The 18,650-nt window shown below is 40.5% G+C and overlaps 2 protein-coding genes across 19 annotated transcripts in view; one reads left to right on the top strand and one right to left on the bottom strand.

The window, feature by feature from the left end:
* RCBTB1 (RCC1 and BTB domain containing protein 1) overlaps positions 1–18,650 on the top strand; it is a 67,035-nt gene that overhangs the window by 46,407 nt on the left and 1,978 nt on the right. For 2 of the 10 annotated variants that reach the window (XM_090026190.1, XM_090026146.1), the window contains exons 10-12: positions 2,405–2,556; positions 3,922–4,052; positions 7,364–10,202. In XM_090026190.1, coding sequence (XP_089882316.1) covers positions 2,405–2,556; positions 3,922–4,052; positions 7,364–7,504 — 424 coding nt within the window. In that variant the 3' untranslated portion in view covers positions 7,505–10,202. The other 8 variants (XR_016438981.1, XR_016438979.1, XR_016438977.1 and 5 more) reach the window with 8 other exon arrangements.
* Positions 14,226–18,650, bottom strand: part of PHF11 (PHD finger protein 11) — a 31,011-nt gene continuing 26,586 nt past the window's right edge. For all 9 annotated transcript variants that reach the window (XM_090026237.1, XM_090026198.1, XM_090026228.1 and 6 more), the window contains 2 exons: positions 17,412–17,483; positions 14,226–15,174 (listed from right to left, as the gene is read on the bottom strand). In XM_090026237.1, the coding sequence (XP_089882363.1) occupies positions 15,032–15,174; positions 17,412–17,483 (215 nt within the window). In that variant the 3' untranslated portion in view covers positions 14,226–15,031. The remainder of the gene's footprint in view (positions 15,175–17,411; positions 17,484–18,650) is intronic.

Genomic DNA, 18,650 nt, shown 5'->3' with positions numbered 1-18,650 from the left:
GTTTACCAACACCTCCCCACTCCTTCATCCTGCAGCCATCTTCCCACCCCCCAGCCCTGCCCCACATCCCTCCATCCCCCTGCAGGCCCCACTTACCTAACCTTACAGGCTCCAGAAAGAAAGTGAGCCAGAGGTAAGCATTGGGACTAGAAGTCTTATGCCCTGCCCTTCCCCCTCTCCCTCTGAGCAGGGTTGGGGGTTTCCCGCCCCTTTTGCAATCAGCTTGTGCAGGTTGGAACTCTTCCAGCCTGCAGAGCTCTTTGCAAAAGGGGGAAATCCACAGCTTTCTCTGCTAGAAGGGAAAATCCACGTTTTCTCTGATTTTAAAAACAGGAAATCCATGGGAAACGGAGAACCCGGATCCCCAAATATCAATTCCTGGACCATCACAGCTACAACATCACTCCAACACTTGGATAATATCACTAAGGTTACCAGATCTTTGATTAACTATTTGTTTACCTTTGTTTTTATACTGACTTAAATGTATATGAGTGAGGTGCTGCATTTGGTTTTAAACACTGTTGAATTGTAACTTACAAGTATAAAACTTTAAAAAAAACCTGTATTACTACAGAAGCACTTGAAACCAAATGCTAGTCCTGAAAGTCCATTTTAACATCTTCAAATTGGAGGTCAGTGTCCAAACTTTATAACAAGGTTTTAATTTAAAGAACTTTCTTTTTTTTTTAATTGAATGCCATGTGAACAAAATCTTTTTCTACAGTCATTTATAGCACACATTAAATGCGCTATTATTTTGATGCACACATATAGGAACATAGAATAAGAGGAACCTCTCAAGTCATTGAGTTTAGTTCCACACCATTATCAGGCAACTGTTTGTCCAAAGGGTTCCACAAGAACATTCACTTCTGGCTCCTTCGGTGCACCAAAGAAATGGAATATCCAGGGTCGGACTAGGGGAAAGAGAAGGGAACCACAGTATGCACAGGGAAAGAGCGGAAAAGATGAGGGTATTGTCAGTACCAGACCACTGTAACCAGCAGGGAAATTGTTAGGATAAAGAATTGTCTTGGTCCTACGAAGACAAGTGTGTGTTTTGCTACAGAAGAAAGCAAAAACAAAGCAAAACAAAAAGTGGTGCTTGCCAGGCTGACCCATGGGAAAATTTATTTTTGATTGCAAAAATGGTGATCAGTTTGATCCTGAGCTTGTGAATAAAATCCACCAGTGGAGCACTTGAAAAAATTTCTCAGTACCATTAAGATCATTAAGTACCATTAAGGCAATCTTTTACCCCTACGTGTGGCTTCAGAGAAGGACAATGGAGAAGGAAAGCAGAAGCCAAACAGTGCATTTGGGGATAGGCTAAGAAGGGGTAGGGTATCTTCCTGCCTCCATCACACAACCAGAAGAAGCTGTAAAACATGGTATTACCAAACGTGTCCCAGAGAATTTCCTTTTAACTGTTACGTGGATGATGGGTATGTTGGTGAGTCTGCTACTGATTAGAGGTAGAAAACACATCTGCAGTCTAGTTTAGTTTTATTTTGTATACCCAAAGTACAATATACACACTTGCCTCAGTGTATATCTGGCTGCCTGTTACAGCAAAACATATCTGCTGATGGAAGACCAATGTATTCACTAGTGTTCTATGTATTCTCTCCGATTTAAGCTTACATTTATATGTAAACTTACTTTTAATGCTAATCTACTGATTAGCCAGCTGTAATTTTTTTGTCTTTCTGGGAGCTAGCCTAACACAGTGCTTCAGTGATCTTGGGAGGTATCATCTAGCCATAATGGTCCTTGTGAAAGTACAGTTTGAGGGAGAATGTCTTATTCCTTTTCCCACTAGCCTCAAATGCTGCTTTATTCCTTTCCCACTTTCTTGTCCTCACTTCATAGTCACATTACCGAAGCCATTGATTTCTCTGTCCTCTGTATTTTATATTTATCTTTCAAACAATTTTAAAGTGTGAGAACTTGGTATAAGCATGTAACTGAGAAATAACAATGTGTATACTCTAGCTTTATTCCTTCCAATATTCACCCTAAAATGTGCCTAGCAAGAGTGATGTCTAAGTCCTTCTCAATCTTTTGTTTTGTAAAGCTAAATAAGCAAGCTCACTTAACCTCCGCTCACAAGATGAGTTCTCCATTTTCCTTAATCTTCCCAGTAGCCCTTTTCTGCACCTGGTCCCATTTAATTGCATCTTAAAAACCTAAGATTTGTATGCAGTATTTTAAAGGGGGATTTTGCTGTTATAAGTTGCACATGAGTACACAGGAAAGAAGAGAACAAAAAACCCTTGCATATTTTTGTAAACAATGGAGGCTAGATTTATTTCAAATGGACTCCTTAACATAGTTCATTCTTAACATATTTGTATAACAATATGGAATGCCCGGTAAAGCTTCTGCCTTCCTGTTCCAGGTGCGAACATTTCAGAAGCATGTTCCAGTCGTATTGGAATGAGGACATGAAGGAGGTGATAGAAATAGACCAGTTTTCATACCCAGTGTATCGTGCCTTCCTTGAGTATCTATACACAGACAGCGTTGATCTGCCACCTGAAGATGCTATAGGTAGCACAACCTTTCTTAGCCAAATTTATGAGAAATCTGGTGACCTGAATAACTGACAAAAAAAAGTAGGGGGAATAAAAGATGATTTTGAGACCTACTGTATAACAGTTTTTTGATGACTAATATAATTGTGCTTTAAAAAGGTAGACCCTGCTTAGTATTCATACATTTCTATAGAAAGCTGCTAGCAGAAAGTGCTGGGGAGTAAAAGGTTGGAAAGTTGATTACATTTTTTTCTTCTGAATTTAAACACTTGCACATTTTACTAAACTGCATAGATTTTGACTTGGGTTAATGTATGGAATCATTGCAGAATAAAACTCCCATGTTATAGGTCAGTGATTCTGAACCAGGGTGCTGAGAAGTCCTTTCAGGGGTGCCATGGTGTGCTACATAGAGTTAGGTGCACAAACATGATTCACAAGATAAACCCAGAGGGCACGTCCCAATGAGTGCGCACATGCAGGGGTGCACACTTCCTCCAGGACAAATAGTAGTGGCACAAAGTGACCCAGGTGGGGTAGAAGTAGCAAAATGACCTGGGTGAGATAGGGGAGGCTGCTTCCAGAAACCTTCTTTAGGGGTCCTGTAGGCCTCTCGGGGCAGCAGTGGTGCCGTGCTGACCACTCAGAGCATGGCTCTGGCTGACCAGACTCTGGTTTCTGGTGGTGCACATTACTGCCACATGCACCACTCTGCTTTTTAGCAGGGTTTTTTTGACACTTGCATCTCCTGGTGTGTTTTTAAAAAAAACCATTCTGCTAATTAGCAGTGCAGTGAGTGGGTGCATGTATATGGAGTTTGGTGTGCAGCACCTCAGACAGGTTTGTGGTGCCTCAAACTGCATGTGCATGCTCATCAGGATGTGCCCAGAGATTACAAATGGAATGCTTTTTAACACTTTGGATTTCTAAACCTGCTGTGGTCTTTCTGAGTTTGGCCACCCATAGGCAAGAGGAGTGAAAACTAAGAGATGGCATTTTTCTGAGGGGTGCCTTGCATACAAAGAGGTTGAGAACCACTGCTATAGAGACTGAAGAGTGAAGAACAAGCTTTTGCTTTAATAGCAACCATTTTATGCTTATGCTATTGCCCTGGTAGCCCCACTCACATCAGTGGAACCCTGTGTTCAGAGGAAAGCATTTGTGTAACTTTAGCAGGATTAGGCCAAGAAAGTAACATGACTTTTGTTTTCTTGCTGTGTGGTAGTAAAATGGGTTTTCTGAACAGTTACATCCATAGCATTTGTGTATGGCACCTCCCTTAGGGGATGAAGATCCGATTTTATGTCCTGAAGAGCTTAAGTTTTTACTATAAAAACAGATTATTAGAAGTGGCTAATATAATGGTATCTTCTAATTGTAGGACTTTTGGATTTGGCCACATCTTACTGTGAAAACAGGTTGAAAAAACTATGTCAACACATTATCAAGAGAGGAATTACTGTGGAAAATGCATTCTCATTGCTCTCTGCTGCAGTCAGATATGATGCAGAGGTAAAATTTTCAAGTTTAAGATAACTAAATAGATGAGCAAAGCCATGGAACAAAGCAGTTGGTTTTGCTTTAATTATAGAAAGACCTCCTCTACTTCTGCTATGAGAGAATTGTTCATGGGATTCAGAATTGTATCAATAGAATTCTGATGCTGTTCCTTGGACTTTAAGACAGGTATATGTGAAGCTGTATTTTTGTAATAAACTAGTAGCAGAAAAACTAGTACCTGTATATGTTAATGTGGTCATAATAAAGCCACAGGCTGAGACGCAATATATATATACATTTCATGCTTTGTGGTTTATGATGACCGTTTTATGTTTTCTTGTTTAGCTTCATAATAAATTGCTGTGTGTCAAGTGGAAGAAAGGTTATGTTGAAAACTTCCTGTTTAGAATGTCTTGCACAGAAAACACAGGCTAGAAAAAGCTTGGGGGAACAAACTTTGAGTTTCTGAAAGTTCTGCGTGGTAGATTTCACTAAGACTAATATTTTTGTATGTTATGTTTTTTAAAATGTGTACACTAGTTGTACCTTTTTAAATCCTCTTTGTATATTTGGGGCTTTTCTTATCATTCCTATCCAAGGCAAACTACAGAAAGCAGGCCTCCAGCCCTGGGCCACTTGTTATGGCCCAGTTTTCCTGCCTTCTCACCTTTTTGGTTGGACACCTTGAACTTAACAAAGCTGAGCAGATGACATAAAAGGCACCAAGTAGACCTGTTTTGTGCTCTGTTTATTTACTTTGGTACAGATAATAGTATATTGGTGCTATTGAAATATTTGTCATCTTATTTTGTATTTACACTTTGCATCGTGGTAATCCTGTAAATGTGTGAGATCTAGCAAGTATGTTTTGGGAATGAAAGGACAAATGTTCGGTCCTCAAGGATCAAAGTTCATGGAACTTGAGAGAGACAAATCAATAATAAAAATTTTTTTAATTGCCAAATTTCAGATGGAAATAAATTCATTATCTTCTCTTGCATCAAAGAAAAGGTCTGTTTTACAATCCAAATAAAATACATTTCCAGTCCTTGGGTATAAAATCTGTTCGTACAATGTAATCAAATGTCAGTCTGCAAATCTCACTATAAGACCAAGTAATGGTGAGTTTTGTAGTCAAATAAAGTGTGTGACTCGGGTGGGGGAGGTAGGATTTTTTTCTTAAGTAATTCCTAAATATTTCACTACTTAAGGCGATCATCTGGCACAGTGTTTTTCAGCTCCTGAACGTGTGTAAGATTTGATTTTTCTTTGGCATTTATTTACAGTGGCTTCTTTATTATCAGATTTGCACCTCTACTGGAGCTGGCTCGTTTTCCATTGCCTCTGCATTCTCATGAAAGGTTATGGTGCTCCACTGAAATATATGTGTATATATATATTTTTTGGTTTTGTTTTTAAGGTTTTGTGCTTTAAAGCAGCCAAAATGCACAGTGTCCTTGTGCGGCTGTACTTGCTTCAAAGCTTTTGAATATGTTGCTCACTAATGTGCCTTATCAGAATGGCTGGTTTACTGTATGTGATAGTCATCTGCTTATTAACTTTGCCTGTGTTGAAAGGACTGCAGTTATTTGAAGCCTTTTGTTATTTGTAAAGGTTTTTTCACTTGAAGTTAATAGAATATACATTTGTAATTTCAACAGGAGGTTTTTGACCACTTTTAATTTAATACAGGTGACTGTAAAAACATTAAGTATGGTTTGGCAGCCAGAAGTGAGAGTCCTGCAGAATGCATTTCTCATGTATCATGACTGTTCTACTAAAGAGTAGGAAATAATCAAATTATTGTGCTATAGCATGTGCATAACTCCTTATTAAATTAAGCTTATGAAATAATGTTTTATGGGTTATGACAGGTATAAAAATTGCAGTCCAGCTAAAAATGGATGGCACTAATGTGACTGAGCTGCTCTTGAAATCTAACCATATTCAGAAAACAGATGTTTGACTGTCTGCAGCCTGCCTGTGGTGTGTACTAAAGTTACTGGAGTTATTCAGTTTTAACTCTGGACCTAGTTCAGGGAACATTGTTTCTTTTAGAAAGCAATAGGTCAGGCTGCATCATCTGTTTAGAGTTTCATGATATGGTAATGTTTTACTTCAGTACTAAGGTTGGTTGGTTTTCTGAAGTGACCCATTATACTCCAGTCAGTCAGAGCTATAGTTTAGGTCCAGTTTTTCCACATAATTAACTAGTAGTTTTGCTTTTAAAACTTAGAACAGCAGTTCCCAAACTGGGTTGTGACCCCAGATGGAGTCATAACATCAGTGGATGGAGTTGTGGGGGTGGGGGAACTGTGGGTTGGGAGTGAGAGGCCATGCTGAGGAGATGGGGCTGTGCTGAGGAAAAGTTTGGGAAGCATTGACTTAGAACCTTGTTTTATGTAGCACTACTTGAAGTGCACCAGTCTTCAAGTATATGATTTAATTCATCTAACTTTTCAGTAGAATTCTAAATTCCAAAGTAGTTTTTTGTTACAACTGACATTTCTGTGTGTATTGTTTGTTTCTCTGACACAGAATATAAGAAATAAAATACTGTAATACAGTAAATGTGTATGATGTAGTTTTATTTAAAATCTATTTTGTACGTTTGCCACAAAATAATTACAACAATGTATTATACCTCTGGCTGCCTGGTTAGTTATTTCAGAGACAGCTTCAAGCATCTTGATCTTACACCAAGGCATATTTTATCATATTGCAGTGCCAAAGATCACAGCCTGACTGTCAAACTTTCCATTTTAGCCTCAAGTGAAAAATACAAATAGAGCTGTATCTAATAATGTGTGTACATTCCAGGTGGCTTGATTGTCCTTTAAAATGTATTAAGCATTCAGTAAGCCTTTAGACTAGTGGTGTCTGTCAGATGAATGTTAGAAACTGGTGGGAGAATAAAAGGGTGACGCTTGTGAAGGATGTAGCAGCTCCTATAACAGAGCATAGGATTCTGTAACGTAGAAGATAAGGTTTCCCGCTACAAGGAACAGTTGGTAACATTTTAATTGGAAGCTACGGAAGACTTTTGAAGGAAGATTAGGTAGTTCAGTAAAAACGAACCATTTTGAATTAGTATATAAAATGGAAGGTTGCAAATATATTTGTGAGACTAATGGAGGAACTATTTTTGTTCCATCGTAGTCATAGCATGGATGAAGTTCTAAAATCACTGGAATAATGGGTATTTTTGGAGTGAATTGAGTTATGATTATGAAATGTAAAAATGTTTGAGCCTAATTATAAAAAAAAAAAAGCTCTTGTGATATAATAGAAGCTACTAAATTTTTTTTTTCTTTTATGTCTAGGATTTAGAAGAATTCTGCTTTAAGTTTTGTGTCAATCATTTGACAGAAGTGACACAGACTGCAGCATTTTGGCAAATGGATGGCCCTCTACTAAAGGAATTCATTGCTAAAGCTAGTAAATGTGGAGCCTTTAAGAACTGAAGCCCCTGGCTGTAAGTTTTGGATGATGTAAGGTCTTATGATTATAGTTGGTGTGCTGTGTTTATATGTAACAACAGGCTGATAACTGCTGATAAAAAAACAAAAGCAAGCCAAAAAACCTATTCCTTTTTATTTATACCAGAGGGTGTAAAACTCTATAGAAATGCACCAAAAAAGAATGTTCTGTGTCCTGTATCTATGCTTTAAGAGTGAACAGTGATAATTCAAGTCAAACATTCAGTCACATTGGCAAATCTGGAAATCTAGACGTTGTTTTGAGATGGCTGTAGTCCTGAGGGAGGGAAAACTGAAGCATAAAGATCTTGAGCGCTGGTAAAGATTCATCTGTTGCTACCAGGAACTGGAATTTCATAACATCATGATCCATTAATATTTTTAATAACCATCATTTGGTTCTGGGGAATTCCAGCATAGTCTGCATCGAACCCTTGAAACATTTCATGTGAAATTCTAGCCCTATGGGCTTATGAAGGAGCAGATGGGACTGATTTATTTTTATTGTGGTTGCATGATTATGAACTTGTTTGTAATTTGCTGTATATAAATCACTAAGTATATTCAAGGCTTAGAAGAAATGGGAAAAAAGAAGTAGCTACAAAATATTTTCAAAGAACTTCTCAGTCCTTAGAAGTAATATAGGTATTTAGCTATAAGTTAAGGAAGTACCTTACCACAAATGGTAGTGTAGTCTACTTCTGTACAAACAGTAGATATAATAATTGAAAGATGCAGTTCCCTATTTGTGATTTGTCCCCAGAAGTATCTTTTGAAATAAAGGGGGTGGGGGGGAGTGGGGACATAAGACTACTGTTGGAAAGTGTTTTTTGCACTGAAGTATTGTATTAAAAATTACTTGTAATAAAATTGCCATTCTTTTCAAATCATCTACTCTAAGCTCTTTGAGTTGAGGAAATGTTACTTGTATTTTCTTTTACATCTATTGCAATACGTACTAGCAGTGCCTGGTAATGAAGCACCTCTGAACTCCAGGAAAGAATTACTTGTTCATGTACTTAGCCTCCGTTCAGTGCAGTATTGGAGTGCCTCCCAGTCTGTTAACTTATAATTGTAAAACTTTGAGGCATAAACTTTTGGACATTATTTGCAAAGTGACTAAAATATCACAGATGCTACTTCAAATAATTACTTAGCAGGGAAGTTGTATTCCCCATTCTAAAGGAACACAGGGGATGGTTCAAGGTTACACATGAAGTATGCAGTAGAGCTGCTTGCTTTGCTTTTGGCTTGCAATGGAATGAATTGCAGTACTTACTTTAAAGGCTTGGCTTGTGGAAAGGAAGAATGGAGAAAGAAAAGATTTGTCCTCTAAAGGAAACCATGATGTTTGGTCAATAATTAGACTGGAAAAAGAAGTGCTCTGATGAAATGGAATATGATGAACATTTCAGTGGCAATTATGGCTTCCTGTCTCCTAACGAATAAGACAGAAATGTGTAACCCACATGAACATAATGTAGATTTTGCCTAATTCCAACTTCCTGTGCCAGTGGTTGGCAACACTTTACTCATGTAGGCTGTGGATAGCAGGTGATCATTTCCCTCTAGCCTCTCCAGCAACAGTGAGTTAGAGGCTGTAGTGAGGGAGAAGAGCTGGAAGCTATCAGTGCACCATTAGCAAAACAGAACAGATCACATGGCTGGGGATCAGTGGACCCCTGAGTAAAATGTGGACCAGATTGAGGCTGCGAAGGTCCAGAGTGACCCACAGGCCAAAGTCAGTCTTATGCAGAGTAGCTTGCTTCCCCCCCCGCCCCAAAAAGGGTACCTGCAGCAGTCAAGGCTCATGCTTTCAAGACTACAGTCTTAAGGTTCAAGGCCTGCTGGCAACCCACTCTGGGGGCTTTTCTGACCATCCTTTAGATCTCCAGGGAAATTAATAAAGACAGATAACTAAGTGTCTAAGGTGCTCCTTGTGTCCTGCTATCTGCTTGCCTGCTGTGTAAACATAGCCAGTCAGAGCTACTCCATATGTTTAGTTGGTCCTAATTTTATTTTTTTTTTTTTGCATTTTTCTGAAGCTGCTCAATTTAATAGTAGATCTTGGGTATAAGAGCAAACACATTTAATTTAACAGATTATTAATCACCAAGAAAGAATGTGTCCATTAGGCAGAATTAATGTTGATGCTGTATGGCTTAAGCAGCAGCTACTGCAATTGGCTGCCATTACATTCAAATAGGTTGCTGCAAGCTGTCTGGCAGGCTGATGCTAACAGAAATGCAGTAAACAGATCTGGGCATTTTCTGTTGTGTAATTTAGAAGGAAACAAAACCAGAGCAACAGGTGGTGAGCTCCAGAAGTAATAGATGCTGCATTTTAGATCAGGGCTGTCCAATTTCTGAATGTTTGGGAGCTATATGTCGCATGGGCCCCCTGTAGTGGCTTCCACATCCTCCTTCACTGAGCTGTGCCATGCTATGCAGATACCACCCCCAAACCATGGGTGCCATAGGCCCCACCCCACCCTGCCTTTAGGCATGGTGGCAGGAAACTGAAGATGGAGGAAGGAGTTAGAGTCTGGAGACCCCAGCAGCAGCAGCCAGAATGGTGGGGGCGGATGGTGCCCAGATGGGAACTTGTGGGTCACAAGTAGGGCAGCCCTGTTTTAGATAAGGAAAATATAAAGTGCCACTTGGGCCAGCTCAAACTAACCTAATCATTTTACTTTTTCCTAGCACTTCTCTTTGCAAAAGCAATGAATAAATTAATATGACATGAAATTGAGCAAAAGGATAAAGGTAATGTTCCAACACCTGTAAGATCACTTGAATGCGTTCTTTATATTTTAAGATTTCTTTGGCTGACAAGGCCTCCCTGCTCCCAGAGAGAAATGTCTCTTGTAAAAACAAAAAAACAAACAAACAAACAAAAAAAAACAACAATTCTGCTCCTTACCCCTTTCACCCAAAGATTTCCAAAGTATTTTGCATGAAATGCTGTACCTATTACAGCCTGAATGGCTAAAAACATTCCCCATTTTATGGATGGGAAACTTGAGGTAAAGTGAAATCATGATTTTTTTTTAAAGAGAAGTTCCAGAGTCAGGAAAAGGGGGAAGCTTATGTAGCAGTGTCGTTGTTTTAACTATTCAGAAATGTTTCAATTTGTGAAAGAGACGGGGTAAAAATGAGTTTCCAGACTAAAATTTTGAGATTCAAATTTAAAGAGGAAAAGAAGCATGAACTATAAAAATAAGTATAGTATATGATTCTCTTCAGTTACTGCACATAGTCTTAAGCAAAAATACAGTTGTCTGAGCAGTATACACTGGCATAGATTTTGTATACAATTTGATTAGTTGAAACCTTTCTCATTTTCCCCCTATGTAGTCAGCCCATTTTAGTCCCTCTGTCTGTAGAGGTTTCTCTGTAGTCTTCATTTGAAGTAGAAACTACTGAAGCTCAAATCTTGGAGTGTATAGATACCACATCAGGAGGTATGGGTTCCTCTTACCCTTGAAAGGCTGGAAAAAACTATTCTGTCAGTGTTATATGAGAGGCTCTGTGCACATGGGCTGCATCCCCATAAGCAGGAACATGTTTCCCTGGGGACAAGTAGCAGTGGCACAGTGCCACTGCTACTTGTCCCCAGAGAACATCTGTGCCATCCAAAACCTAGCATGTTGCCCTAGGTGGGTTAGGGGAGGCTGGGGCCAGTTGCTGTATCCAGCAGCCTTATATGGTGCTCTGGGGGCCTCCTGGGAGCTGCAGCTGTGAGCCTAGCCAGGCTCTGGTTTGGGTGGTGTGTGCTGCCACCATGTACGCTGCCCCAGTTTTTTCAGGTGTATGTTTTTTTGACCCCGGGATCTTCTGAGGTCAATCTTCCCCATCCTTCCCGGGGCGCACTGCACAGTAACAGCATAGGGAATGCCTGTATATGGTGCCGGAGTGTGCACTTTCCTGTGGCTATCATGGTCACATCCAGACTATGGCTTCAGAATTTCAGCTTTTCCATTTGAAAAAAAAAAAAATCTGGCCCTTACAGGCACACACCTACTGGTCTAGGAGATACTGAAACAGCCCTTGATAATACTGTAAGGCCTAGGATGGGGCAGGCAATTATTTTGGGCAGTGGGTTGCTTACTGAGTTTTGGCAAGCCATCAAGGGCTGCATGACAGGCAGCCCAGGGCAGATAAATATTAAATTTCTAAATTTTTAGGGGTCTCGCAGGCTGGATAGAATGGTCTGGCGGGCTGCATTTTGCCCACCCCGGCTTAGGAAATAGGCAGAATGTAACAAGGCTGGTATACAGGTGGTTACTAATTTTCTGATAACTAGAGTATTTTCTTCAACTATGAGCTATAATTGTGTGGAAAGGCCATTTGGTGGTAGCTTGGGTGTAGAATTTAGCCCCAGAAGTACAACATAACCTGAATCAAGCTCATTGTTATCTCAATGTTCAAATTTAGGAATATTACTTATTAAAGGTAACTTCCCTAATGTTTACTGACAAGAATCAATGTAAATAATTGCTTTAGTATACCTGAGCCAGAGGTGTAGGCTCTTTGTTATTAACTGATTAACAGGAGCATGTTCACATACCTGCTGTTGGGGATGTTGTATACAGAGTTCCAAGAATGATATTATTTGAACTAGATAATTATGCCTTTGGAAGGCATTAATGCTTAAGGAGTTTCCTTCATAGTTGGTAGGGTTGGAAGGGACCTGAGCAGATCATCAAGTCCGACCCTCTGGCATGGCAGGATATAGTACTGGGGTCAAGTGGCCCCAGCGAGTTGTTCATCCAGCCTCGTTTTAAAGACCCCCAGGGCAGGAGCCAGCACCACTTCCCTTGGAACTTGGTTCCAGATCCTAACTGCCCTGACAGTGAAGTAGCACCTCCTGATACCTAGCCTAAATCTACCCTATGCCAGCTTGTGACTGTTATTTCTGGTCACTCCTGGTAGTGCTTAGGGGAACAGGGACTCCCCCAATGCCTGCTGGTGTCGTGTTTCCCCCCCCCCACTAGTTTGTGAACACCCACTGAATTGCCCCTCCTCCTCTTGTGAAGGCTGAACAGGTTCAAGTCCCTTAACCTCTCATTGTAGGGCCCGCCCTGCTGACTCCTGCTCCTGCGGGTGGCCCTCCTCTCCATGCTGCCCACATCCCTCCTGAAGTGCGGCACCCAGAACTGGACGCAGTACTCCAACTGTGGCCTGACCAGTGTCACATAGAAGGGGAGGATCACCTCCTTGGACCTGCTTAAGATGCATCTGTGGATGCACGAAAAGGTGTGGTTAGCCTTCTTGACCATGTCCCCACATTGGTTGCCCATGTTCATCTTGGAATCAATAATGACTCCAAGATCCTTTTCTGCCTCTGTGCTGACAAGAAGGGAGTTCCCCAGTCCGTAGGTATGCTGCTGGTTCTTCTCCCCCAGGTGCATCACCTTGCACTTCTCAGTGTTGAAACCCATCCTGTTCTCATCCACCCACCCCTGTACCCTGTCTAGGTCCAATTGCAACCTATTCCTCCCTTCTAGCATGCCCACTTCTCCTGACATCTTAGTGTCATCCTGTCATTAGCAGTTCTGGCTAAATCTTATCCTGATACGTTAACAAAGAAAGAACTGAGACGCAAGAAATATAAGCTGGCCCTATCACAGGATTTACATAACATGTCTTGGGTGCAATAAAAGGGGTGAGCAGGAGCATCAGAAGCCTTTTAATGAAATGTTAGCTTAATTATTTCCCTGTGGGCCCCCCCCCCCCACTTTTCCCAAATTTCTTTACAACTAAGCTGAGATGCCTCATTAATTTTGCTTAATATATCTGGAGTTGAACTTCAAGCTAAATAGTTTTTCTCATTTTATTTCCACTCAATAGAAATCTTAGAGTGAGTAATGTCAGACACTCATCCCCAAAAATCAGAAACTAACTTGAAGCTAGTAAAGAAGAATCTTCTTCTTTCCACTTCTCTCAAGCTGTAACAAGTAAAACAGCACAAAAGTTGAGATGAGGGTTGGCTGGGCTGGGCTATTAGTCACACTGCTTAAATCCTAGTAAAAAAAAAAAAACACAGAATATATACTTTTGAAGATTTCATTCCAAGCCCTGGCTACTAGGGTGTAAAGGCTTAAAAAACCAACATGTGCAGAGAGTAAGGTAGCAGTTTTAAAATAAGTTAAAAAGGTACTATACACCCTATATGCATTTGGTATAAAATTCCCTTGGGAATCTTTGAAAATAACAGATCTAATTCAAAGCAAATTAGAGCTACAAATACATGTATGGTGTTAGTCTCATTTATCTGTCATAGTACTACTTTAGCTCTTTTTTCCTCCCTTCCTTTATGGAGGCAGGACTTCCTGGAAGAATGTCTACTTTTGCCCATGGAATCATCCCCTATTTCTACCTGAACAACCCAAATATATCCTTTTGTGCCAATTATTGGGGAATGGTATTACTAGTTTTGCAAAAGAGCAAATGAACAATGTTTAGTGCCCTACAACATGTATTTTAATGTGTAGTTTAACTCCATCCTATAACAGATCAATAAAGGTTTTTAAAAATCTACCTTTCCACCTGTATTTTATCCATTCAGTGAATCGAGATAAAAACAGGGGTTTTGAAAGAATTGTCAAGGTTGTGGACTAGCAGAGAAAAATATACAGGATTCTACTCTACAGCATATTTTGGATGCTGATTATGTTATTAGTTTTAAGTACAAAAAAAACATGTTTTACAAAAACACTTTATTGTCAAGTTTTTTTTCCATTTTTTCCCCCTGTTTTGTAGCTAAACTGACTTTTTCTGTAATCAAACCATTTTAATATAGGAAAGTTTAAGACTAAACACATGGATGCCAAAAGTGTTCTGAATTCATAAAGGATGATAATGTGTTATTTGACATAGTCTTAAACGATACACGTCTGTCAGTGAATAAGAGCCAGCTATCCTTGGCAGTCTGCAAATGACTGATGCAATCTCTCAGCACTGAAGTTAAACTACTACTTAAACATTAACACTGTAAATTGAGGAAAACATTTAATAAAAACTCCTATTTATGATTCAAAATGCTTCTTCAAGTGCAAGTTTTGCTAATGTTCCCTCTTTGGAAGCCAAAGCAGCAAAATAGTCTTTAAAACAACTTAATCTCATTGTTTGCTGTCTATAAGCAGACAGCAAAAAAAAAATCAGTGATACATGGTCTGAAGGGAGGCTGCCATTATGACTGGTAAAGAGTGGTCTATAGCAGCTAATTGTTAAGAGGCTCCAGGCTAGAGCTTTTACAAATAAAAAATCTTTTATGGAAGGGTTGTTTTAGCTTGCTTGCTTGCTTTTTAAAAAAGGAAAGTAACTCATTGAGCCACAGTAAAAATTAAAGGGACAACAAAAATGTTATTGCAACAGTGAGGTATTTAAAGAAAAAATGATAATAAAGTAAATCACCCAGTTTTTGCTAGTATCCCTGTCATGGTCCCGGTAACTTTTGTCACTTAAAAAACAAAGTCTTGATTGAAGCCACTACTATAAGACTTCATGGCTATTCAGACACTGAACTAGATGCACTGGCTCTGTTTTCCTGAACAGGAAGGACTACTTCTTCTTTTAACTCTTGCAGCAGTTCAATCCGAGTATCCAGCCTTTTCCGGGTTTCAAGAAGTTCCTGAATCTTTTCCTCTGTCCCTGTGGTGAGAAGAAAATCTTAAAACCCCACCACCCTTATTTGCAGTAAAACACATAAATATATGCATCTGATCACAAATTACTTAAGACTGTTTGTTTGTCGAAACTTCACCATGAACAGTTCTCAGACACATTTTGTTAGGCTATCGTGTTTTATATTTTGATTCTGTCACAAGATGGATTTTACTTTGAGCACTGGAGTTAAAATGCATGGTGGGAACACACACTTGTTTGTTCCAAACTATAGTCTATTTGTTGAGGGCTCTCCTGATGAGGCTAGATTTGACATCTTTAAATGACTCTTAAAACAGCATTTAAACTTGAATTATTACATTTAAAATAGCTAATTAAAAGAACCAAAGACATCATTTCTGTGCAGTGTCACTTGTGTATTCCTGTAAAATAACGTGTATGTTTGCAATTTATTCTAAAAATAAAGACTTGGCTGCTCACCTAGGTCCTAGCCTTGACTGGAGGGAAGGGGTTGGAGGGATCACACCACTCGCTAGTGTGCAGTCAATGTAGTTTGCCTGCTCTAATCATTTCTAGAGTTCTTCTCTGCAGTTGGAATTCTGTCCAGTGAAGAGAGAGTTAAACACAGCCTGGCAAGCTTCTAGAGCAGTCGGCATCCCTTTGAGTGAGTCAGTCTGGCCTGCAGCCTTAAAGGCAGGCAGGTGCTAGAACCTAGCTGCTACTAGCATCTTTCCCTGTAGTGGCAAGGGAAAGTGATTACTGCTGAAGCCCCGTGTCTGCAGACTGCTCCCTGGGCCTGATGTGGCTGGCAGACTCTAGGTTGCTGATCCCTATTCTAGAGCTAAGTGTTAGAAAGAATCAAGTTTTCTAAAGGCAGCCTCCATTGGGGTGTGCATGCTCCAGCATTATATTTCCAAAATACCTACCACCAGAGAGCTGGGTTTTCCATTTCTCACGGAAAAAACAGAGAAAAACATGGATCTCCCCCCCTTTTATCAGAGAAAATACAGGTTATTCCTTTTAGCAGAGATGCACACAGATTTCCCACTGTTGCAAAGAGCTCAGGCTGGCAGAGTTTCATCCTGTAAGAACTTCTTGCAAAAAGGGCGGCAAACCCCCCCGGACTTGGCTCAGGCTCACTTTTCCTTCCTGGAGCCTGTGAGGTAAGCGGGGCTGGCAGGGCTAAAGGGCAGCAGGTCATTGACAAGGGGCACTAGCAGAGCTGGAGATTATGGAAAGAGCCAGCGGGGCAGGGCATAGGTGCATGGGTGGGGGCGGGGGAGTGGGGAGGTGTTGGGGAAAGCCCTGCATGGAGGGCCCAGTCAGCCAGCGAACTGGGAGCTGCATACTGTTGGCCCAGGTGGGCTCTGCGCTTCAGTGTATGGCCTCACATGGAACCGTGGAGACTGCTTGAGCTAACAGCGCACGGCTTCTGGTCCATGAGCTATGGGGCAGGCCGCATGCCTCCATGTGCAACTTCCTGCAGGAGCATAGGAAGCCCCACAAGGAGGCATGCAGCCTGCTCAGCCAATAGCGCACAGCTCCCATTCCACACACAGGACTGGCTGGGCAGGCTCTGCATCTCCATGTGCAACTTCCTTCATTCCTGCAGAATGCTGCACATGGAGGCACAGAGCCTGGTTGGGTCAATGCGCCCTTGTGTGCAGTTTCCTATGTTTTTGCAGGATGCTGCACATGGAAGAAATGGAGCCCTCTCAGCCTGATAGGTGAGTGTATTTGAGGGGGATATGGAACCTGTGGGCTCCACACCTCCATGTGCAGCATCCTGCAGGAGTGCAGAAAACTGCACACAGACAGACATGCAGAGCCTGCATGGACTGATGGGGCGCAGCTCCCATACCACCCCCCACCTACAAACCCCACCCTCATGTCCACACACCCCCACAAGGATTATGATGAGCATGAAGGCAAGGACTGGACAGCCAATAGGTACTACAGGCAAGTAAAACTGCCCCATTTGGGGGGGAAACAAACTCAAACACTTCAATAGCTTCCACAGATGTGTATGGAGGGAAGCAGATAACTTCCATTCTAGACTTCTCTGAAAGGAATAAAACATTAAATCGTGTGTCTGATACTGATGTCACGGGGGGCTCTCTTAATGTTTTATGAACTGAGTTTCAAAAAAGGGAAGTATGGATTAGAACTTCCTTTTAAGTATCCAAACCATCAAAATAAAAACCTTAATGCTTAAAACCACACTTCTGGTACAGTCCCTTGTTTTGCAGCAAATGTTTACATACCTGAATGAGCATTTGTAAGTATGTTTGCAAACAGGCCACATTCAAAAAGTGATGTTACAGTTTCCTCATACTCTAGGGATGGAAAACAAAAGTTTATGTTACACAGTAGTATAGAACTTTAATTAAAGCAGCACTATCTCTGTAGTATACCTACTTCTTGAGGCTTAAAGTAAAGTAAAGAGGCTAGGTTATTTGGAGATATGCCAATGTTTACATTTCTTATACCAAGAACAGTAAGCCAACCTAGACAAACATTTTCCATTTTATTTTTTTGCACAGAATTCATGCTCTGTGTCCTCAAAATGCTCAGTATAATTTTTTAAAGCTGAGGAAGCTTATACCACAGAGAAAAATTTTAAAATTCACTTTAAAGTTTCTTTGTTTGCAGAATCATTAAAGGGGGCAAATTCCTTCAAAAATACTTTTTGTACAAAAAGTTAACATAAACATCCTACATATAAGCAGATATTCATTTAAAAGTTAACTCTCCAGAAGACTTAACACACACATTCTCATGCACTTATGTTTCACAGAATCATATTAACAGATTGCTTATCCTTCTGTGAAAAAAGTCACTGCAGTCCAGATTGGTTTAAACCTTTCAAAGCATTATATGTGTTTAAGGCAGACATACGTACAAGCTTGTTAAGCCAATGTAAAATGGCCTGGAACAGTTCAGAAGTGTACCTAAAAAATTAAATTACCATTTTGAACTGGTTCCCTGCAAACCAGTTACATGTGGATACCAAGAATTCTGCTTCACATCAGTCTTGCAGGCATCCCACACTGTCACTCCTCACCCCTACTGCTAGTACATAACGGATACCCCCTTTTCAGCATTTTTACATCAATAAGCTTTTTTTAAATTGCTTGTTCAATAAAGGCTATTTTTCTAAAACCAGTCATGTCTTCACCCCCTACTTAACCTCAATCCCCTCTCATCTTGCCCTCACCCAGCTCTGGGAACCAGAAAGCACGAGTCAAAGTACTCTACCACCCCACTTCCAAGTCAGGGAAGCACACTGCAGATTTTAACCAATTACAGGCTACTGAAATTTAATGATATATGTTTAGGAGATGAGGGAAAGCAGAAAAATTAAAATGTCCCCTGCCACAGGTCCCCCATGCCCTGGGATCCCCAAAGCATTAGTGCACTGTAAAGGTAAGCTGGGCTGGGTGCTTATTCCCATCTGCTGGTGTCAGAGCCGCAGCACTTCACACAGCTGTGAACCAGTTCTC

This window comes from Crocodylus siamensis, chromosome 1 (genome assembly GCF_052110815.1).
Source record: "Crocodylus siamensis isolate JL-2025a chromosome 1, ASM5211081v1, whole genome shotgun sequence".
Lineage (NCBI taxonomy): Eukaryota > Metazoa > Chordata > Crocodylia > Crocodylidae > Crocodylus > Crocodylus siamensis.
Note: the sequence above shows the minus strand (reverse complement) of the source record. Positions and strands in the feature narration are given on the sequence as shown.